The 24,808-nt window shown below is 41.7% G+C and overlaps 1 protein-coding gene across 3 annotated transcripts in view; it reads right to left on the minus strand.

The window, feature by feature from the left end:
• Positions 1-21,457, minus strand: part of CMC1 (C-X9-C motif containing 1) — a 111,746-nt gene extending 90,289 nt beyond the window's left edge. Inside the window, exons 1-2 of one of the 3 annotated variants that reach the window (XM_029589428.1) lie at positions 21,401-21,457; positions 20,874-20,966 (exon numbers count right to left, since the gene is read on the minus strand). In XM_029589428.1, the coding sequence (XP_029445288.1) occupies positions 20,874-20,966; positions 21,401-21,449 (142 nt within the window). In that variant the 5' untranslated portion in view covers positions 21,450-21,457. Of the gene's footprint in view, positions 1-20,873; positions 20,967-21,400 lie in introns of those variants that run through there. The other 2 variants (XM_029589426.1, XM_029589427.1) reach the window with 2 other exon arrangements.
• Positions 21,458-24,808: the final 3,351 nt, after the last annotated feature.

A 24,808-nucleotide genomic window follows, 5' to 3' on the forward strand; every position in this document is an offset into this window, starting at 1 on the left:
CATGCATGTGCGGATATTAAAATCCGGCATGCATGTGCGCGTGGGAACCGCACGCACATGGATGCACGCGTTCTTGTTTTAAAATCGATCCTTATAGTACTTACAAGCACACAATGGATGTAATTAATTGCTAAACTAAGCTGCTCTTTGTAAATAATTGCTGAATTAAGCTGTTCTTTGTATACCCTATCAACTATTGAAAATCATAACTTATTATATGCATGCAAACTACCTATAATATTATTATGCTTCCTAATCTATAACACAATGCATTAATTTGACTAACCATCCACTATGTAGTCCACAATGAAGTGGCTGATTAGATAAATAGGCTAAATAAAAATATTAAATTAATTTAAAATTCCTGAAATTGAGTCAAAATGTTTCACTGTAAAAAACAAAAACCAAAAACAAAACACAAACAAAAAAAAAGCAAACAAACCAAATCTATAGGGTGACTCCCAGCAGCCAGTTGTAAATTAAGCTCTTTGCTTTAATTCCTAGTCATATTAAGAAAGTCAGAGATGTGATCCTAAGTAATCACAAGTTAGCCTGTAATAGGTGTGAATTAACAAATCTGTAGACTTTTAATGAATGATCTATTGGGCTAATTTACAAACTGTAAAAGAGCATTATCTGTCTTTAATCACTAAAGCACTTGCTATATATTGTGTAATACCTAATCCATTATGTTAATTTAATTGAGAAATTGATAAAACTATTTTAAAACTTAATCGAAAAAGTCCTTGTTTTATGAAACAGTAAACAAATTATACTCTAAGACAGAAGTAAGCAACTCAGTCCTGGAGTGCCACAAACAGGTCTAGTTTTCAGGATATCCACAATGAAAATGCATGAGATATATATGGAGGCGGGCATGTAAATCTCTCTCATGCATATTCATTTTTGATATCTTAAAAACTAAACCTGTCTGTGGCACTCCAGGACTGGAATTGCCTACCCCTGCTCTAAGAAAAAAAAACCTTTAGGGCCCAATTTTCAAAAGAATTTATGCACTTAAAACTGGGTTTGACTCATGTAAATGCATTTTACCCATGTAAGTGGGCTTTTGAAAATTGCTATAATATATGCCATTGAATTTTGAATAGATTTTGTCCCTGTTAAGTGCATTTAATATGGGTAAATAGGCTTTGAACATTGCTACAATAGTATGTTACATTTATTTACGTAACTCCTTTGAAAATCACCTGTTAGAAATTTCGAGTAATTTATTTATTTATTTATTTAACGTTTCTTTTATACCGATGACCGTTCGCACATCGCATCGGTTTACAGTGAACACAAACCATTGGGCAGAGCCCTTACATAAAACAGATAATGTAGTGAACTAGGTAACATATAAATAATGTTTGGGAGGAGCCCTTACATAAAACAAACATCCATGATTAGATGCCATTGGTATATGTTAAGTAATTGAACTATAACAATAACTATATTCAAACTTAGTGCGCAGTACAAAATCGATGGGCAAAAAGGCGTTCATACCAGGATATCAATGTAAATATCCCCTACATGTAGATGTATCAATGTAAATATCCCCTACATGTAGATGAGCTGGACTATCTTACTCATTTCTTTTTTCTTTTCTCAGGTTCAGTGAGTTTGCAGAGATTACCCCAAACTGCTGCAGACATAAAATCTGGCTGATTAACCCCTGGAATTGGAACAATATGACAACATTCTGATCATGTAGTCTGTATCATGAACATGGAAGATGTCTGACCAATACTTGCAGACAACACCCAGCCAGGAAAGTTAAAAAGAAGGTAAAAGGAATGGGATTGAAAGTGCCTTGACTAGCCCATGTAGATGTATCCCTCTGAAGCCAGCAAGAAATCTGCCAACAAATCTATGGGATCTGAATAAATCATATATATAGACTTACTGAATGTCTTTGCCTAAATACTACAGATATGAATATAAGATAAGTGATTGTTGTGGAATTCGAAGTATACATAATAATAGAAGACTATGGGTCACAGTGGATTCAATTTAAAAATACTAAATGTTGTTACACTAGAATGTTGTAGTAAATGATTTAATCTAAGTGTGCTAAGTTAGGAGTTGTAAATTCATCATCAGTTTAAATGTATTAAGAGCACTTAGTATATGATACCACTTTAGGCCAGTCGGGTGCAAAATAGCATCTTTTGAGCCCCATTTTGCTTATAAGTAGAAGAATGTTATTAGATATAAGCAAAACATGTGAAAGATAGCATTTAAATATCTCAGTAAGAGACACAATGAATGCAATGCAAATTTTTCATCTTGGACATATTCTCAATTTTCCTCTGGAGAAGAGCATTTTCTTTTGTAATGGAAACATTTGCAGTAGAAAGAAGTAATTTTACCTCAAGCTGCACCTGGATCCTCCCATCTTGCCGAGTCAGAGTGATCCTTAGAAATTTTCTCCAGAGAGTTTTAAAGGAAATGTTAAGTGTTTCTATTGAAGAAAAATGACTCCAGACATCCAGTAACAGACTGGATTCTCAAGTTTCTGGTAGTACTGGTTTAGGGTTAAATTGGACTCAAAAATTGATAGAAATGGAGAACTCTGTGATTGGTAAGGCTAATTTGTTTCTGACCAGTTCCAAGACCAAAGTGATCAATAGAGTCCCTAAGGCTTTTTCTGAAGAAGTGGGATCATCTTTTTCTTCAATACAAGAATGTAGTTATATAGATGCAGCTCACCATACCCAGGCCAAGAGGATGACTTTTTTTTTTCCCCTACTCCTTTAGGCCTCTAGCAAAATCAGAACCAGGGCTGAGATCCTAGTGTCATGAGCCTTCATTCTTAATTTAATGCAGGGGGGCTTATTAAACTAGATCTGTATTCATATTGACATGTCCTTGTAAATGTTTATTATTAACAAGGTGAGATTTTTTAGCTGAGATTTTTTTAGCTGTTATTTTTTGTTAGAAGTAAACTGAAGAAATCAAATATTGGGAGTACACTTAGTGAATCCACTTTAAAGGTAATCAAATAGCTGAATTTTGTATGTTTGTCTGTATTGCTGCATGCAGAGTAAGGTCCCAGTCTTCTGCCTGCCCCCCCCCCCCCCGCGTGCTACTGCTGTCCAACACTAGGCCTTAGCCACCTGCTAATGCTGCCTGTCCCCACTGGCCGAACCTCAATGAGACCACCACCTGCTCCTTCCTATTGGCCCACTGTGACTGCAATCGGGGGTGTCGCAGCTTCCATCGGCTCCACATAGGTCAGGATACAACTCATTGAGAAAAATTTAGGGAGAGTCACTGAATCCCTTGAAGATCCTGACCACACGCCACTGCTATTATTGCACCACTTGATTTCTTTTATTATAAGAACTGCAGGGCCGGACATTAAATGCCATCCGCTCCCTATGATCAAACAAGGAGAGACATGGCTGTGTCATCCTTACTTTGCTCTAAGTCCCAATTCCTGAAGCAACAACTAAATCAAATGCTGTTCTAAAGGGATTCAATGTTATTCTTCCAAACTCAGAAGCATTAGCTAACACAACATGCTCAGCTGTTATCAGAAGAGGAATAGGGTTTTTTTTTGCTAGTTTATCAGTATGGCACTATCCCCTCTGCTAGTTTCAGAAAGTTAAGAGATAAAAAGAAGCCAAGAAAGAAAATTTGAATGTTGTGATGCAAAATCGTGAGGATGCATTTACAAAGAGGTACACTATTTTAAAAATAAAATGTATGCCAATAACTTTCTTTGTTCAAAACAAATTTGAAAATGTTTGAGAGGTTTGTTTTTTTTCATTAAAAAAATTAAAGAAAATTCTCCCACAATAGCAATTCATGGTTATTAATCTCAGAAGACTTTAGAAAAAGATAATTAATATTATAGGAGGAAAGTAAAAATCATAGCGCAGACAACTTGTGGAAATAGGAAACCTTGTTGAAATTGATATTCATTAGGGTACTCTGCCTGAATAGGGAGCATTTGGGCTCAGTGATCTTTTCAGAGCCCCAGCTGGTAATGGTTGAAGGTTAATGCTTCACCCCATTCTGTTCAATTTTCTGTCCTAATTAGTCCCCTAAATCTATAGCTGTGAGCACCAAGTGTCTGTGCTCAAAAGAAACTAATTAATGCTAGCAAATTACATCAAGTCCAAAGATCCAACAGCCAAACTCTTAGTTAAATGCTCCTTGTTAATAGGAAATGTAGCTGTCAATAACTGCTGTTGGTGGCTCTAATGAGGCCTCTTTCTTTCATTGAAAGTGATTTCATTTCTCTTTGTCCTTGTAAAAGCTGTTCCATTCCCTTAAAAAAAAAAAAAATCCCTATGTATGCTGTACTGGTAAAGCTAGCAATCTGACCTAATTTCTGTGATCAGCTGGGTTGAGATGACATGAAAAATCAAATGGGAGAAGAAAACGTTCCTTCCCAAATTGGGAGACTGTCACTGGTAAGGATATCAACATTTTCATTAGTAGGAAGAATTCTAAATCTTCGGATTTCCTTTGTCCAGTTTCCTAATTAGTTACCAGATTTACATCTACACCGCCAAAAATAAATCAACAGGAAGACAGATAAAACTGTATCAATTCAAGGGCCCATCTCTACGCATTTTAAAATTTAAATATAGCTGTTCAGGCTACGCCATTTTAGCACACAATATAATCTCCATTGATGTCAAATGATAATTCACACACTTGATGGCATAAGACAATGATGCTTAAAGAGGACTGGCTATTTTAAAGGATGTAATATTTAAATCTTTGCCACTGGATAAACGCTAAGGATTAAGAATAGTTTGCTATCAATAATATGCCATCTTAAAATTCTAATTAAAGCTGAATAAGTAATGGCAGAAATATATAAATGTGGTAATGACTGTATTTACATTAAGCTAACAATGTGAACTCTGTTAAACCAAGTAAATATTATAACACTTTTATATGAAGTAGAGGCATGATAATTTTGGTTCTCAAGTGCTACATAGTAACACAGTAATGACAGCAGATAAAGACCAAAATGGTCCAACCAGTCTGCCCAGCAAGTTTCTTATGGTAGTAACTGCCACTCTGTGCAGGTCACCCCCATGTTTCTGTTAAGGGTAGTAACTGCCGCTCTGTGCAAGTTACCCCCAAGCCCTATATTAAGGTTAGTAATCTTAATCAAAACCAAGCAACTGTCAAACTCATAATAAAATTACTGCTAGCAAGATTTTTACAGAGTGAACAGCCTTCGGACAATGCTCTTTGAACGTGCTTTGCTTTTACACTTGGCTATAGAAGCAGCCCTGCACTTTTCCCCTAATGGCTATTTATCAGTACCCTGGACCATAAAAGTCAGGGACCAGCACTGGCTGTCATCTAGATCCAATTCCCTTCCCCCATCCCAACCGCCAAAACAGAGAACAATGTAGCAGTTACATCAAGGCTAATGGGTTAAAGGTAATGATCCCCCTGCCTTCTCTGTTAGGGGTAGTAGCTGCCAGTCCTTGCAGGTTAACCCCATGCCCCCTTTTCTTCATTCCACATCCAGCCTTTAGGGATCCACAGTTTATCCCATGCTTTTTTAATTCGTTTATTTTCATCATCTTTACTACCACTTCTGGCAAGGAATTCTAGGCATCAGCCAACCTCTCCAAGGAGAAATATTTCCTGATGTTGGTTCTGAGTCATCCTCCTAGTTCTACTGTTTGCTTTCCAACAGAAAAGGTTTTAGGTTCGTGCATCATTAAAACCTTTCAGGTATCTGAAGGTCTGTATCATATCTCCCCTGCACCTCCTCTCTTCTTTGGTATACATTTTCAGTTCCTTCAGCCTCTCCTCATAAGTCTTCCAATACAGACCCCACACTATTTTGGTCTCCCTTCTCTGGACTGCCTCCATCTTATCTCTATCCTTTTTGAGATACAAGCTCCAGTACTGTACACAATACTCCAGGTGAGGCCTCACCAAGTACCTGTGCAAGGGCATCACCTCCTCCTTTTTCTTACTGGTTGCTCCTCTCTATGCAGCCCGGCAATCTTCTGGCTTTAGCTATCGCCTTGTCACATTGCTTTGCTGCCTTCAGATCAGCAGACACTATCACCCCAAGGTCCCTCGCCCAGTCTGTACACATTAATCTTTCCCCCCCCCCCCCCCATCACATACAGCTCTTTTGGATTACCGTACCCCAGATGTACTTCTTGGCACTGAATCACAGCTGCCAAGTCTTTGACCACTCTTCAAGCTTTCTTAAATCACTTTTCATTCTCTCTACTTCTTCAAGCATACCCACACTGTTGCAGAACTTAGCATCATCCACAAATAGACAAAATTTACCTTCTATTGCTTCTGCAATGTTACTCAAAGATATTGAGAAGAACCAAAACCAGATCCCTGTGGCAAACAGGTTATTCTTTAAATATATCCACAACAAACACTAGCCAGATACATCTTGCCTTTTCTGACATGTTCTCTTACGCCTAATTTGGACATGGTACTCTCTGAAATTTAAAAATATACTGGAGTGCTGATCCCTCAAACACAATGAATTTGAGTTATTGGGCAATACATTGCGTATCCAGGGGGTAATAAAGGAGTGAAGAGTTTTATAGCTGTAACATGCCAACTAGCCTGAAAATGCATATTGGCTAACTGGATACATCCTACTCCACCTACTTTACAAGCTTGGCAGGCAAGGATGTCTGAACTAATGCATCTATAGAGTTTGGAAGCCAAATGGTCACATAAATGTGGTGATTACGTAAATGTGTGGGGATCCTGCTTTAATTGCTCTGTTTGTTTTTTAGAAAATGACTGTGTATGTGATCCAATTTATTACCGATTTACTTGAAAGTTTGGCATTGTGCCAACATACTTTGCATGGAATAAATGTATTTCTGTTTAGTTTATGCAACCTTGTATATGCTATTTCTTGTATCACATATTTCTGTCCTAATAAATATTAATTTGAAAAAGAAAAAAAATGATAAAGGTTAATTTGCATTTACACCTTCAAGGTTTGTAGGGTGTTTACAATCCATGAGGTTCAAGCTGTGCATTCTTGATTACAGAGCATAAAATTATTTCAGCATTTCTGCACAGTAAGTTCAACAGTCGAAAATAAAAATGATCATATCCATATCAAATATTTTTTTCACAAAATATCTATTTGCATTTTTATAGCTACATTATTTTACATCCATATTATTCAACTATTATTACTCAATCATGATCAATATACAATTTACTTCTGTGAAGGAAGACTGAATGGCTTAGTGTCAATATTGGCAACCAGAGCCCTAGCTTTCTGCTTTTAAAATAAAAGGGCAAGCTACTGTTTTTATTCAGTATATCAGGCTTAACTACTCAAGTAACCCATGTTCTCTCTTGTTCATCAAAGTGTACTATGCACACTTAAGTCTCAATAATATGCTTAATGGTCAGTTCAACTAAATCTGCAAGGTTTCGGGTACAAGTTAGTTCAATACAATATACACAGGTATCTGCAGAATTCTACAGTCACAGACTGAAGGCGGCTGAATTTGATTCTTTCAGGGGGACAATTTTCAGAGGGGTTATTTTATGGGTAAATAGGTGTATTTACTGGCAAAGACAGATCCTTTGAAAATTGCCCTCCACCCCTTGCAGGGAAAAGGGGCGGTGTTGAAGGCAAATTATGGTAATTAGACATCAAGAGTTTAATTTAGTTTCCTCTATGTTCGGCTCGGCAGAGAATTCGAATCTGTACCTGCAGGCCTCACTAAGAAAGGAATTTTCAAAGGGAAACTCCAAAGGGAGCTTCCTTTTGAAAAACCAGATTACAAGCTCTGCAGGGCGGTTTAAACCCTGGCCTCTCAAATCAAACTAGATAAAATGTTAGCATTAAACAGGTACGATGTAAGGCATTCCACAATTCCAGCAAAGTGAGATGCTCTGCACTTAACCATTTCTGTACTTATGTTCTGCTTTTGATAATCTTAACAATAAAAAAAGATTTCAACTAAAAATGCTTCACTATTGATTTGATTTTTATGTCCATTTTTATTTGGCAAAAATGGTCAGACTGGATATTAATTTTCACTATAATACAGTTTATATAAGCTACTACTTTGAGATCTTAACCCTCAAATTTGTGTTCTCTAACCAATGTGCGCATAGGATACCCAATAATATCAAAGCTGAAGTTTCTAACAGCTCAGGTGCAAATGATAAATGTTAAATCTTTCAAGCATGTAAATATTACCAATTGAAAAGCTTTTAATTTAGACTGGTTTCCTACTATTTGGAATAAATGTCAACATTTTTTTATCTTACTAACTTAGGCTGACCCTCATTTGGACGCATTTCCCTGGATTAGAGCTCTATATAAATACCCCAGTAAAATCTGGTTCATGTCACTCAAGTTTCTTTTGGTTTTGGCTCTAGTGCCTAGATGCCAACAGCATAGAAATGCAGTCATTTTTCTTATTCTCTATAATACAAGCATCAGTGAGAAGGACCCCAGCTTGATGCTGCCAATCATTTCCTACTCCTTCCAGATCTCTCTGTGTTTGAGATACTAGAACTTAAATCATTGCCTAATTCAATGTAAATGTTATCCTGTCCCTAAGTATTTTAAAATATAACCCCCTACAGTTTGAGCACAAAATAAGTTCTCATTTATGAGTCCAGTGTGAGGACATGGGTCACACTCTAGAGAGAAAGATTCTCGGAGGGGATGGGGAGGTTACCAATGACAGCCTTGTTGAGCAGAGTACATGTTACTGAAACTGTGGTTGAACGGAAGGGAAGCTTCTAGTAGTGTTGCATCCCATCATTTTCACTAAGTATCATGGTGGGCCTCAGGGAATGTAGAGGAAAGTGAAAAACTGGAGGACAGGACAAGAAAACAGCCCTTATAAACATTACTCTGCTTCTCTCAAACTCCTAAGAAAAAAATGTTTTGTTGGAGTTAGAGTTGCAGTGGCTCGTTCCAAGAACATAGGGCCATGTTAAAAAAAAAAAAAGTCTCAGTTTGTGCTTATGGAAAATATCTTTATTGAATAAGGCTTATTATGTTTTATTGAATCAAGGCTGGACATTTCATGTTGGAATAACCTGCTTAATGGTAATCCTAAAGTCAGGGCTGGTTATCCATAATGCACATTTCTGTTTGACATAAAAATCTTGTAAGAATCTCATTTAAAACAAAGACCAGTAAGGGAATGGGGTAAATTTGGTTGCCCATATTCAGGCAACCAAATACTCTAACTTCTTTGTTGTACCAGCATGTTCGCATTGTTGTATTCAAGCAATATATTAACACTAGATAAAACCCACTGAAATCCTCCAGCAACCCCTATACACAGTCCTCTGTCCCAGTCAAACCCAACACTTTCCTTCCCTCTCTTCCTCCTGTCCCCCTCCCCAGCCTGACCCCAAGTGCACTCCCAACCCAACAGTTCTCTTCTGTGTTGCCTCAGCCCCCATTTCTATTCTGCGTTGTCAAGATCTCAGCTCCCCACCTGCAACACCAGCAAGATGCGTTTGTCCTCCAGCTTGTAGGGTTGGGTAGGGGCTTCTTTGTTGGCGAGTCGCACTATTGCTGTTTGTGGACTGCTAGAGTTGGACTCCCCAACAGCCATTTCAATCAGGCCTGGTGCTGGATCATACTCCTCTCCCCACCACCGCTGCCCCCTTGCGCCATAAGCCTGTGGAGCTGGAATGCCGCAGAACAGCCAGCATAGGAGGAGCACCACACATCAGCTGTTCAGCATAGCCAATGGGGTATACATGTGCACTGCCGTATGCATATGATCCTCCCTACCCACCAGCTATACTAATCAGCTTTCTGCAATAGACTAAGGTTCTGCAGTAGCCCAACGTAGTCAGTGGCTGGTGAGGCGAGTATACGCAACCCACTAATCCCCAACAGACACACACCTTCTGCTCTAAGCACATTATACATAATCTCCATTGTATAGCAGCTTTTAAAAAGTTCCAGATTTTACCTACCCCTAAGAATTTTTTTTTTTTTTTTTTTACTTGCAAAAGAATAGCTTGGGGTTTCTTATTTACTCCTGGGGGAATTCTGCGCTACCGTGGAGCACAGAATTTGCGCAGAAATTTCATTTTCTATGCAGAATTTGGAGCAGGCCCCTGGCGTGCCACGAGCAGACCTTGTCCTGCTGTGGCAAAGATGGAGCAGACCCTGGCATGCCACAAGTGGAACCCATCCCGCTCGCAGCGAAGAAAGAGCAGGCCCTGGCGTGCCGCGTTGAGGCAAAGAGGAAGAACTCCCGGGTGTGCCACATTGTGATCGAAAAGGAAGAAGGCCCCAGCGTGCCACGAACTGAGTGCATCCTGCTTGCAGAGAAGATGGGGCAGGCCCCAGTGAGAATGAGTCTGTGTGCGCGCACCAGAGAGAGTGTCTATGGGAGGAGATTGTGAAGGAATGTGTGTGTGAGAGATTGGGAGCTGGTTTGCATAAAAAAGGGAGTGTGTGTATGTGAGGGAGTGAGGGTGCCTGTGTGAAGGGATGTACGTGTGTGTGTGTGTGTGAGAGAGAGGGAACCTGTATGAAGGGATGTGTGTGAAAGTGAGAGACAGCCTGTGTGCAGGGGGGGGGGGGGGGTGACAGCAAGGGAGCCAATGTGCAGGGGTGTGCGAGAGAGAGAGATAGGTAGCCTTTGAGAGGATATATGAATGAGAAAGGGAGTCTGTGTTAGGGTATGTGTGTGAGCGAGAGAGAGGGAGCCTATAAGAGGGCATGTACGTACACGAGAGAGAGGGACCGTGTGTGTGTGTGTGTGTGTGAGCGAGAGGGATGGGGAAGCCTGTCTAAAGGGGCAGTACTGAGAGAGGGGTCAAACTCTGGGAATGGAGATAGTGTGGAAGGGGTTGAGCCTAGCAGGGAAGAGGAGAGAGGAGTTGGGGGGCCTGAGAAGGCAAAGGTAAAGAAGACTGTCCAGGGGAGCAGGGAGAAAGGGTAGAAGGGACATTCTTACAATGTAATTCTACATAAATTCTGCTCAAAATATTTAAAACTCTGCATCTTTAAGTAATAACTTTTTCAGTATTACATTATAAATTAATTACTTAAAGACTGTCATGTATATTGTGTTATTTTGACCAACATAAAGCATGCAGAATTTTGCAGAATTCTCCCAGGAGTAAGAATCTGTACACAAAAGGCTAATTAACTAATAGTAAAAGCAGAAATTTATTATTTTATTTTACATACATTTTCAAAATCTTTATCCGTAAATGAAGCACAAATACTCTGCCTTGGAGTTTCTAAATCTTGCTCTGCATTTAACATTACTGTATTGTAATTATGTAGTCTTTGCTTCTGGAGAAGACAGCATAGTATGTCTGATATGGGATGGAGAGCTGAATGTGACTGCACATGCACAGAGCTCACTGTGGCAGTACAACACAGAACAGCTCCATTTTAACAGGTAGTGAACCTTGATAAAATGTTCATTTCTTCCTTTACAGAATAAGATTTTTCTTAATTGATTGCTGCTTTTTACTATATTAACGACACATAACATACTCAAAGAAGCTGATTTGTACTAAATTTGTGGCCACAGGAATTAGTTGTAATAACCAAACTCAATCAGTTTTGTGGCTAAAAACAGTACAAACAGCTCCTAAGTAATTTTTTTACAATTATGTGGCAATACAGTACTGGCCAAAATGCAATATATATTTACTGTTACATATGATAAAATGCACATTGTTTGTAAGTACTTCTAACACTTCCTACCAGTAACTGAAATCTATACATGCTGTAGTGCCCAGACTTACGACCCTATTTACTAAGTATTTTACCCCATACACACAAAATGGATAAAACCTTTAGTAGAAGTAGGCCCCTTAGAGAGGTATAAAGTGGAATGTGATCGATGGTGAATACCATAATGGTTTTAAACTTCTTCAGATTTTATGCTTGTAATTAATACTGTGGATAAATTGGTTTATAAGTTAAAAAAAAAAAAAGTCAGATCATGTTACACCTGTACTTCAGAAACTGTATTTGTTCCCTTTTATCTGGAGACTAGTACATAAGATTTTATGTCCGATGTTTCGTGCTCTCTACAACTGGACTTCCAGCTTGCCTATCAAATCTTTGAATTTGTTATCTTCCAAGAAAAACTGTTAGCGATTCCTTCACTTTCTGTTACCAGATTAGAACAAACCCAACACACTGCTTTCAGTTATCAGCATCCCTATCTCTGAATGCCCTGCCCTTGGAAGTCCACGGGGGAGGTAATTTTCAAAGGAAAATGTAAAATGTATCAATACTATCATAGCAATTTTCAAAAGCCCTTTTAACCACATTAAATGCACTGAAAGCAAATGTTGCTTACCTGTAACAGGTGTTCTCACAGGACAGCAGGATGTTAGTCCTCACATATGGGTGACATCACAGGATGGAGCCCAATCATGGAACACTTTTCTGTCAAAGTTTCTATAAAGCTTTGACTGACACTGGCACACTGAGCGCACTGAGCATGCTCAGCCTGTAATTATCCCTGTGACCACAGGTGTCTCCCTCAGTCTCGTCTTGTAGCAAAAAGCGCAAGCGAAACTAAATAAAAGTAAAAACGTATACAGACCCAACTCCTCGGGGTGGCGGGTGGGTTTCGTGAGGACTAACATCCTGCTGTCCTGTGAGAACAACTGATACAGGTAAGCAACATTTGCTTTCTCACAGGACAAGCAGGATGGTAGTCCTCACATATGGGTGAATACCGAGCTGAGGATGCCCAAGAGTGCACCAAATGCACCCAAGACCCGCGAAAGGCGCAATGATGGGGGTGGAATTTGGAACGGAGGGCATCCAAGGATGTTGGGTAGTTAAACCGAAAAGAGTAGAAGTAGACGGACTGGCCAAACATGGAGCATGCCGGCTAGTCGTATATAAGCAATAATGGCTGCAAAGGTATGGAGAGAGCTCCAGGTCGCAGCCTGATAAATTTGTACAAGCAGCACCGGCCGAAGGTAAGCTATGGAGGCTGGGACGGACGGAACAGAGTGTGGTTACACACAGTGTTGTAGTGAAATGCCTGCTTGCTGGTAGGAAAAAGAGATACAGACCGTCAATTAGGAGGAATACGTCTGCTTGCCCACTGGAACTCGTAGCTTGGCTCCTGCCACTGAAGGAAAGAGTTAGGTGGAATTCCTATGGAGTGTAGTGCAGTCTAGATAGAATGCAAGTGCATTATTACAGTCCAAGGAGTGGAAAAAACCCTCTCGCTTTGGTAAGAGAGAGGTGTTGGGAAAGTGGGCAGAGTATATTCTGAGTAAGGTGAGATGCAATATCTACCTTAAGAAGGATATGAAGCTGAAAACTTAAAACCACTCGGTCACGGAGGAACGCAGGGTCGGGTGAGATGTAACAAGGTGTGTAACTCACTGACCCTGTTGGTAGAAGTGATGTCTATGAGGGAAAGAGTTCCCCATGGCAGACTTAAGTGAGAGGAATGGAAAGGCTCGAACGGAGAACGTATGAGTCTTGTAAGCACGAATTGCATGTCCCATTCCGTGACTAGTGAAAATAGAAGCGGCTTGATCAGTGGATAATCCATGGTAAGCTGACCCAGAAGGGGTTGACCGTTAAACGGGTATCCCCACTCCCAAGTGATATGCCAATTGGAACCGAGGTGTACCCATGGGAAGGATGTCTGGTGAGCAGAATCAGAGGGAGTAAGAAAAAAAGAGTGGTATAGAAAAAAGAAAAGGGTAAAACCATTTTGTAAGCATCATGTGGTAAATCATGCCATTTTGAATGGTAGGATTTGGGTGTGGAAGAGTTTTTGTGGCGCTACGAGTACCTGAAAACATCAGTGAGTCTATGATATGAGACTGATCTGTGAGAAGGTGAATTGGTTACTGGTGTGATAGACTGAGAAGTACGGGAAGCATACTGGTCTCAGCCAAGATGTGGGTCTGAGGAACAGTGAACCCCGTCTCGTTTCAGTATTAGAAGAGTGCTGGCTATGAGAGGCAGTGGAAGAGACACATATAATAGGGCCTTGAAGGAACAAAGGCGCCTGTGGGAACACATTGGAAACGTGTAGGGAGGAGAATGCGTGCACCGTATGGTTTGATGCAGATGCTGAGGGCAATGCCATCGACGTCATCAACAGAATAGACATTGGCACCGATGCCATTGACGATGGCATCGATGGAAGTGTCCTGGGCATCGATGGCATCGACCCGGGTAACGATGGCACCGACGACACAAGGATGTGCATCGATGGCATCCATCCGAGCAATGATGGCATCGATGAAACCCAGGGAAAAAAAAAATCAGTGCCATGGATGAAAAACATGGATGGCACTGATAGAATGGATGCAGGGAACGATGGCATCAATGTACCGCAGGTGAGGGGTACCGATGGCATCGAAGAATGCAGGACAGTCCGGAAGGGGGTACGGAAAGTAGCGATGGGGGTATCGACTGCGCGAGGGTACTGAGGAAATCGAAGTTCCTGGATTTGACAGAGGCCCTGGCTGCAACGGAAACCGTGGAAGTCCCTGTTCCACTAGCACTAATAACCAGGCAGAGTGTACAGAGGGACACTCGCAGGCTATGTGTGGCTAACTATGAAACATAGGGAGAGGGAAGGCCGCAGTCGGTTGGCAGACCAGGTAGGTGACAGGAACCAACCAAAAAACAGGGCATAGTACTCACCGAGCGTTGAATAAATGTACGCGAAGGGAGACCCGTGCAGGGAAAAAGTGTTTGTGAAGTAAAAGTTAAAGTGTTTCCGTGTGGAAAAAGTATTAGAATTTCTCACAGAGCTCCTAACCGCTATGCCTACTGCAGAGCGGAAAAAAGAAGACTGAGGGAGACACCTGTGGTCACAAGGATAATTGCAGGCTGAGCATGCTCAGTGCACTCAGTGTGCCAGTGTCAGTCAAAGCTTTATAGAAACTTTGACAGAAAAGTTTTCCGTACAGGGCTCCATCCTGTGATGTCACCCATATGTGAGGACTAACATCCTGCTTGTTCTGTGAGAATGCAGGTAAAACTTATTGACAATTTATTTATTTATTTATTTTATTTAACAGTTTTTTATACCGACCTTCATAGTAAATTAAACCATATCGGATCGGTTTACATAAAACAAGGGTATAACAGAAGCAATAAATAAAAGTAATTAACAAGAGAAGAGAATAAGATAAAAGTTACATTTAACAAGGAGTAAAAACTTGGGAAGCTTAAGAGCTGGAAGGAAGTTAAAGGTCAAAAATAAATGAAGAAGCATTATCCAAAGGAATTTGGAATAGAGCAAAAAGATGCTTTAATCGGTGAGTGCCAGAGTTCTTCGTCTGAAAGGTTGTAGGGCTTTCATCTTCTAAATCCAAGTGAGGAAAAAGAAGACTAAGGGTTGTCTGGAGGCTCATCAAAGGCTTGGTGGAATAGCCACGTCTTAAGTTTTTTTCTGAACGTAATGAGACAGGGTTCCAGTCGGAGGCTTGAAGGAATGTTGTTCCAAATAGATGGACCTGCTATAGAAAAAGCTCGGTCTTTGGTCGAGGAAAGTCGTGAGGCTTTGGTTGGGGGGTAATTCAAAGTACCTTTATGATTGTCTCTAATAGGCCTATTGGAGGAATGAATTTTGAAGGGGATTTCAAGGTCGAGTTGGAGTTGATGATGGATGGACTTATGTATTAAGGTGATTGCTTTATAAAGGATTCTAAAATTTACTGGTAGCCAATGTAGGTTTCTGAGGATGGGTGAGATGTGATTTCCTCGGCTGGTGTTAGTCAGTAATCTTGCTGCAGCGTTTTGAATCATCTGAAGTGGCTTAGTGGTCGCTTTGGGTAGGCCAAGGAGAAGAGCACTGCAATAGTCTATCTTAGAGAATAACAACGCCTGGAGTACTGTTCTGAAATCTTTGAAAAAAAGAAGTGGCTTGAGTCGTTTCAGAACCTGGAGTCTGTAAAAACAGTCTTTGGATGTGGTATTGACCATTTTTTTAAGGTTTAGTCTATTATCCAGAATTACTCCTAGATCTCTCACCTGCTTATGAGTGATGAATGCGTTGTGAGGGTATGGTATGGGAGTATTTTCTTCATTTGCAGAGATGAGGAAGAGCTCCGTCTTTGAAGAGTTAAAGACCAGATTTAATCTATTGAGGAGGTTAGTGATAGATGTAAGGCAGTTATTCCAATGGGAAAGTGCTTTTGAAATAGATTCTGTAATAGGAATAAGAATCTGTACATCGTCTGCATACAGATAATGAATTAAATTAAGGTCGGATAGCAATTGGCAAAGGGGTAGGAGGTAAATATTAAAAAGGGTTGGGGAAAGGGAAGATCCTTGAGGTACTCCTAGATTGGATTTTGTTAATGGCGATTCTTTGTTGTTGATTTTAACTTTGAAGGATCTATTATAAAGGAAAGATTTGAACCAATTATGGGCAGATCCTGAGATACCAATGTCTGTTAGGCGATCCAGAAGAATGGAATGGTTGACGGTGTCAAACGCCGCGGAGATGTCTAACAGGATTAATAAAAAGGAGTAGCCTTTGTCAAGACCCATTATAATATGATCTGTAAGTGAGATAAGGAGGGTTTCCGTGCTGCGTGCTTTGCGGAAGCCATATTGTGAGGGGTGTAGAATATTTTGATCTTCCAGGTAATTCTGAAAGCTGGGTGTTTACCAGCTTTTCTGTTATTTTGGCTAAAAATGGCAAATTAGAGATGAGTCTAAAATTGGCAGGTAAATTAGGGTCAAGATTGTGTTTCTTGAGAAGGGGTTTGAGTGAGGCAGTTTTTAGGCTGTCAGGGTAACTTCCTTGGGTTAAAAAGCAATTTATGATACTTGTTAAAGGTTTTGCGATCGTGTTTGGAATGAGAAGTAGGAGCTTTGAAGGAATATTATCTGCAGGATGGCTAGATGGTTTTTGTCTTTTTAGAAGGGATTCAATCTCTTTAATAGAAATTGATTCGAAGCTTTCTAGTTTGGCTCCCTTGCTTGATTGAAGATTCTTGTCTGAGGTAAGAGGTAGAGTATTTGGTGGAAGAAGGGCGAGCGTATTCAGGATCTTTTGTTGAAAGAATAAAGCAAGTTCATTAGCCTTAGATAGAGCTTGATCATCTGGAATGGAAGGAGGATTTGATTTTGTGATTTGAGTGACGTATGCGAACAGGGCTTGGGCATCGTATTGAAAATGATGAATTTTATTGGCGTAGAATTCTCTTTTTGTTAGAAGAATAGAGGTCCTGTAATGATGTAGAAAGCCTTTGTACTTAGATAAGGTAGTTGAGTTGGGTGTTTTTCGCCAAATATTTTCTCTGTGGCGAAGCTCCTGTTTCATCTGTTTTAGTTTAGTGGTAAACCAGGGTTGATTACCTTTTTTTGTAGGATTGATTGTTTTAGAGACTGTTGGACACCATTTGTTAGCAACCGTCTCAGTGATCTTGTGCCAGGAAGTTAGGGCTGAGTCAGGATTCGAAAGGTCTGGGTTGGTGAGTTCCTTAGACAGCTGATCACTAAGTATTTCCGAAGGGCAAGGTTTCCTGAATCGAATAGTAGAAAGGAGATGAGAAGTGTGAATCTTTTTATCTATGGAAAAGGAGGATTCTATCAAGAAATGGTCTGACCAGGGGATTGGTGTACAAGATGGTACTGAAGTGCAGGAGAAATTAGAATTGATGAAAATTAAGTCCAGAGTGTGACCTGCTTTATGCGTAGGGCTATTAATGATCTGCGTGAATCCCATAGCACTGAGAGAGGTGAGGAGCGCTTCGCAGTTTGAGGAGCGAGGTATAACATCAGTATGAAGATTGAAGTCGCCTAAGATAATAGATGGGAGGTCTAAATTGATATGTTTCACAATGGATTCTATAAGTGATGAAGGGTCCATTTCTAAAACTCCAGGAGGAGCGTAGACTAGTAGAATTTGTAGATGTTTTGATTTGACTAGTCCCAATTCTAATTTAGACTCAGACTTGATGGAATGAGTGGATAGTTTGAGTTCTTTTTTGGTGGCTAAGAGAAGGCCACCTCCTCTTTTTTTGTGTCTGTAGAAGGAGAAGATGTCATAGCTATGAGTAGGAAGTTGATTGATTAGAGCAGTATCAGTATCTTTTAGCCAGGTCTCTGTAATAGCACAGATATCTGGATTTGAATCTTGGAGATAATCGTTGAGGATGTGTGATTTTTTTGTTAAGGATTGAGCATTGAAAAGGGTTACTGAAAGTAGTGTGAGGCCTAGTAGTTGATTTAGAGGTGAGGTCATGATTGGAATAATTCTTTTTTGTATGTTGTGGGTGGAGATAATTATGGAGCTTCTCCTTTGGTATTGAATGATTGGGATATTATAGGTATGCATGAGATTGGTTGTAGAGATTAGAAGCTGGGGATGTTGTAAATTAAAAGAAAGCTGGACAATCCAGGTAGAATGCAGATAGAAGAAAAAGCTGGGTGAATGTAAATAAAACTTTTCTTTTATAGAATCAAATTAGTGAACTTCCTCTGTAGAATTTGATGAAGACTCTGGCTATTCCACGGATTCTCAGGTGAAGCTGATGTGATTAGCGCAGGTGTAGAGTAGGAATTGGGTGGAGCTATCTAGAAGTGGATTGAGAGGAACTGTATCTAGTGGATCGAGCTTGAGGGTAGATGTGGTTGAATTTTGATGTATGAGGTCTAAGGATTTGTAAGGTTGCTGAAGATACTGTTGTGCTGATAGAGTTGAAATAGATAGTTGGCTGATGAGAAACCGAGGATCCTGGGGTAGATTCGGGGCTCCCTCAGGGGCTGCGCCGAAGGGGCGAGACAAAGGCTCCTTCGGCGCGCGACGCTCGGCGCGCGGCGCCTGAGATGACTGAGATTTAAAGGTGCTGATAGTCTACTAGTCTTGGTGTGATTGGTTGCCTTGCAGCAGTCTGCTGGTTGGCCGGTTCTCGGTGGGGGGCGGGCTTCGGCCGCGAGGGGAGCGGGCCTGGAGCGGTGTTTCCTTTGGTCGCGCTGTCGGCGGAGGCCCCGTCCGGGTAAGAGGTTTTAAATAGGCCTTACCCCGATGGGTCGCCGGCGCCGATTGCGCAGGCCTTGCAGCTGGAGCGGCAGCAGCTCTTCCCAGGTAAGCGGAGCAGAGAGAGAGCGATTCGCGGCTTTGTATTTATTTTTAAAAGGCCGTCTGACCTTGTCTGATTGGCTGCCTTGCAGCCGTCTGCTGGTTGGCCGGTTCTCGGTGGGGGGCGGGCTTCGGCCGCGAGGGGAGCGGGCCTGGAGCGGTGTTTCCTTTGGTCGCGCTGTCGGCGGAGGCCCCGTCCGGGTAAGAGGTTTTAAATAGGCCTTACCCCGATGGGTCGCCGGCGCCGATTGCGCAGGCCTTGCAGCTGGAGCGGCAGCAACTGTAGCAATATGCACTATTGAATTGTCAATAATTGCACTTAATGCAGATAAAACCTAAGACGGGTAAGTAGGCTTTTGCAAAATGCTACAACAGTATGTTACGTTTACATTTTCCTTTGAAAATGACCTTGTTGGAGCACAACTATCTCAAATTTAGAAAGACTTTGAAGGCATGGTTTTTTTTTTTAGGTATGCCTTTGATAAATGATGGCCTAGAGAATATTAGGCTCAATTCAATAGTAAGGCTCTCTGATTCAAGGAGGCTTTTATTGTTTAATTATATTTTAATTTTTTTATGTTGTAAATATTATGTCATTGGCAATAATTATGGTTTTTTTTTTTATTGCAAACCACTGTGTCTATATTAAATCCAATAAATAATACTATGCAATGTTGTACAGTTAATTCTCTTTCAAATGCAGTACTCTTATGTATGATTATATCAAGTCTGTTGTCCTTTAAGAAAGCTACCTATAAGGAACTATAGTGGCATATGCAAACAGCTCCATGCCAAGCTGAGGCTGTTCTATTTAAATGTAGTGTAACTGTATGGTTTCCTCACTGACCGGATGAAGAAAAAATAGCTTTCAAAAGCTAGTCAACGATATACTGAGCTAGACCAATAACAAGGTGTCAGCTACAACTTGTTTGCCCGATCCTTATTTCTACACACTAAAGAATTAAAGCCTCTACAACAGGGGTCCTCAAACTTTTCAAGGGAAGGGACACATAGGGGGAAGGGATGTCTAGCCCTTTGGATGATTTGAAATCCTGGGAAAGGGAAGGGAACAGGATTACCAGAATGTGGCCAAAAGAGATAAGAGTGCAAAAAATATTTCTATATTTCTCAGAAGGTGGCAATGCTGCCAAACCCACAGCAACTTTGCTCCCTCTTTCTACCCGCGGGGTGTGTGTGTGTTTGTGGCGCAACCCCTCCCCCTCACTCCTTTGCCTCATTCTCATCTTTCCATCTCACTCACTAATTCCCCTCTCTTTTCCCTTTCATTTCTCTCCCCCTCTCCCTTCACTCATTCTCCTCCTCTCCCTGTCTCTTATCACCTTCCCTCCCTTCCTCATTCACCCCCTTGCTTACATGGCAGGTCCAGCCAGTTTTCATTGGTGGGTCCAGCTAGCTTTTTTTCTTGCTAGCAGGGCCTGTGAAACCCTACCACCATGTGTTAAAAAAAAACAAACTACCTTCCTCTGTGGGCTAGATCTGATCGTGCAAAGCAAACGCATGTTGGGAAACTAAAATGAGCTCTGCGGGCCAGGTCTGACCCGTGGGCCATAGTTTGGTGATCACTGTTTTACAATACTTTCGTCAGTCGACACCAATGAAATTCAAATTCCCATTTGCTTTGCTAAGCAAATATGTTTAACTCCATATCAAGGACACAATTTGAAATTCAGTTTATTAGACAAAGTGATTTTTGCAATAAAATGAAATGTAGACCTCAACAATGTACTTAACTAAAGCAAACAAAAATCAGTTAATCAACAAAAGCAATTACAGTGAATGTATTTGTTATTTTTTTTAAATAAATATTTAAATTCTTACCTTCCACTTTATCTGAGCACAGCTCCCTAGCTTTCTCCCTCATTATTTTGGGAACTAAAACATCTTTTTCTACATGACGGAGGAAGGGTTCCTCTGCAAGAAGGCAAAGATATTGTTGCATTAAAATTTCTGCCTTAGTCATGTGACTGCCCTGAGCGCCGAATCAAAGGGGTCGCACAGGCGCGCATTCATTCACTGCCGGTGGGGGCTGCCTCGGCAGCCCCCACCGGCAGTGAATGAATGCGCGCCTGTGCGACCCGGCCTAGATTTAACACGCGACCACCCGCCGGCCGCCTCGAACTAACGCGCGTCCCCCCGCCGCCGCCGCCGCCTGGAACAAGCGCCCACCCGCCCGCGGCCTAGATTTAACACGCGACCACCCGGCTCCCGCCGCCCGCCGGCCACCTGGACCCACGCGGCCCTCCGACAGGTATTTAAAAATTTTTATTTTTTTTTCTGACAGGTTTTATGTGTCCCAACTCTGTATCACCTGTGTGTTATATAAAAAATAAAACAATTTTAAATACCTGTCGGAGGGCCGTGGGTCCAGGCGGCCGGTGGGCGGCGGGCAGCCATCAGCGCATCCGGTAGTCCCTTCCTCCCTCCCTCCCCTGCCTGGATGAGCGGCGGGTAGGCAGCAGCGGGGTCCGGGGGGGCAGCGGCAGCGGCTGAAGACGTGACGTCACGACGTTTTGCGTCACCCCGTGACGCCAAACGTCGTGACGTCACGTCTTCAGCGGCCAATTGCACGATTTTCCCGTGCAGGCGGCCATCTTTATTTTGCCACCTACCTGCCTGCCCGATCGAACACGCTGCCGCTACTCGCTCCCCGGATCTCGCTGCCTCCCCGGACCCCGCTGCTGCCTACCCGCCGCTCCCGGATCCTGCTGCCGACCCCCCCCCCCCCCCCCGCCGCCGACCCGCCCGTGCGATTTTGGCGCTCATCCAGGCAGGGGAGGGAGGAAGGGAGAAGGGACTACCGGATGCCGCTGATGGCTACCGGCCGCCTGGACCCACGGCCCTCCGACAGGTATTTAAAATTGTTTTATTTTTTATATAACACACAGGTTTTTTGTTTTTAACACTTTTTACACTTACCATAGCAGGCCCGAGCCTTGCTACTTTTTCGTTTGTTTTTGTTTTGCTTCGGGAGGAGGGGACCGGACGGGACCAGGGCGGGTAAGCAATGTTTTTACCCTACACTACACTACACTAACTCCTACTAGGGGGAGGCGGTAAACTAGCAGGTTAAGGCCGTGGCAGAACAGCGGGTTATGGAGGAGATAATATCAGCGCCCGTTACAGTATCGCAGGGGAATAGCTAATTCCTTCATTATACAGCTTTTTCGTTCATTTACATGCTGGGTGCGGAAAGGGTTTAGGAAGCGCTAAGGACGCGTGAAACTGGAGACTATATCGCTGGATGGCCTTACTCGTCTGTATTGTGCGCTCCCAGCACGTTACAGACCGGGAATCTTTAACTCAACGTTACTGTATCGACCTGTTTCAGGTGATTTACCCCGTCTTGTGGAAAATCACTTACTTCATCCAATTTGAGATTTCTAACAGAAAGACATCTACCAAAATAGGGAGGAGGAATAGCCTAGTGGTTAGAACAGTGGACTATGAACCAGGAGACCACCGTTCAAGTCCTGCTGTTACTCCTTGTGACCTTGGGCAAGTCACTTTACCCTACATTGCCTCAGGTACAAAAACTTAGATTGTAAGCCCTCTGGGGATAGAAAAATACAGTACCTGAATGTAAACCGGTTGGTATATAAAAATAATAAATAAAAATAAATAAAAAAATAAAAATTTGGTGAATAAAAATAGTTAGAGCCCTTTTTTTTTATAAAATGCGGTTTGAAAGGGTAACATTTTAGAAGCTGCATGCTATAACCAATAAGGGCTGTATAACATAGTCTGGGTAAAACAAGCATGGGTGTAGCTTGCTTATTGCTGTGGTTACTACCCCTACTACCCCTAACTAATCAAGCTAGATATTTCACTTGGATGCAGCTCCATCACTGCTCTCTACATTAATGGTGGGGGTGGAAGGGGAATAGAACCAAGAGCTAAGAGAAACAGATAAGTATGAGAGAAAAAATGTGTGAAGCTTGCTGGGCAGACTGGATGGGCCGTTTGGTCTTCTTCTGCCGTCATTTCTATGTTTCTATGTTTCTATATATAATTTATTTCAAGATAATTCATTTCAATATGTTATCAGCCTCATTTTGTTCTGCATGATTCTCATCCCTTTTTATCCCCTTACATCATGCATATCTGGGTAGAAGAAGAAGAGCAGCACATTCAAGAAGTATTACCCACAATCCAACTTTAAACATACTTGAAAAAAAAAAAAATGTTATACGTGCAGTTAGGCCTATAGAACGACAAAGGATTCAATAAGAAAAAGACAACTTAAAAGAAGACTAGAAAAATGTATGCTGTGAAATACACAATTTCCAAAGGCTTTCTTTACATCGAATGCCAATTTACAAAAATGCTTGTGGGTGTGTCCATCTCCTTTTTCAAAATTTCATGTGTAACTCTCACAGGCCTAGATTCATCAAAATGCTATAAATTTTGCATGAATGACGCCCGTGATAAGGAAAAGGGGCATGGCTATGATAATTTCAGAGTTACCGTACCATGCGCTATTTTAGCACTTCGCATAGGTATTTTATCATATCTCACAATGTTTTTAGTTTGCAAGTAGACAAGTGTCCAGACAGGCATTTTCTTACTTTTGGGCGAGCGAGAGCGCAAGACACTCTTTATAAGATTCTCATAAGTCAACTATTTATATTACTACTATAGGAGGGCCAGCTAGTAACTCGAGGTGAGGTTTTGGTGGTGGTCTGGGGTTTTGGGGCCAGTTTTACATGCACAGTACACATCAGTGAAGATTTGAAGTGATTTGGAGTGAGGAAAGGTACACAAAGATGACATTTCTACAGTGTTCTCTCTGCCTAGCTTGATAGTTCCCTGGTAGAGAGTGCATCAATCTAGGGCGAGAGAACAGTGTAGAAATCTCATCTTTGTGTACCTTTCCTCACTCCAAATCTTCACTGATGTGTACCTTGCTGTTCGTACGTCTCACTGTGCATGTAAAACTGGCCCCAAAACCCTAGACAACCACCAAAACCTCATCTCAAGTTACTAGCTGGCCCTCTTATAGTGGTATAAATAGTTGACTACTATGTGTTCCACCACAGAGGCGCTCGCTCTCTCCACTCCCCTCCCCCTTCCAGTCTGAAAATGCCCAAAACAGAATTTGCGATATTTATCGTGAATTCCGTTTTAGGCATATCACACAGCTTAATGCCAGGAAAAAAAGGTGTAGTTATTTCTGGCGTTAAAAGCGTGCAATAATGTACATTATGCTATCGGACACTGCATTAATACCCCTCATTTTCATAAATTCCTGGGAGTAGAATCCCTGCCCTCTCTGCCTTGGTAGAACAGGCTCAACTGCTCTGGCCATTAAGAGAGCAGAGAGCTCCGTAAGCAGTACTTCCTGTTGCGCTATTGGCCCCCAAACAGACACAGAGGGCAATTTGGCGGGACACCCAATAGGTTTAATTGGTACCCCTGACAGACAATGGACAGAACCCTCTGACCTGAGGTTATACTGGGCAACCAGTTTGCGAAGAACTGCAGCCTGTCCCTGACCAGGGGATCCAACATCTCAGGTACAGGCAACTGACTTATGCTCCCTCCAATCCAGTCAAAACCCCATCCAGAGAGTTTCCTGATGTGCCGGCTAGGGCTTGGGAGTTCTCTGCTGCTGGGGGCATCCGCAGGAGCTCACATGCTGCTGACAGGAGTGAGGGGGCAGAGGATAGTACCTCCCCTGGCGATAGAAATACTTCATCTGTCCCTGCCTCAATGATAGGAGGCGAATTGGGCAATGAGCATGGCTGCCTGAAATA

Source organism: Rhinatrema bivittatum, chromosome 2 (assembly GCF_901001135.1).
Source record: "Rhinatrema bivittatum chromosome 2, aRhiBiv1.1, whole genome shotgun sequence".
NCBI classification, from domain to species: Eukaryota; Metazoa; Chordata; class Amphibia; order Gymnophiona; family Rhinatrematidae; genus Rhinatrema; species Rhinatrema bivittatum.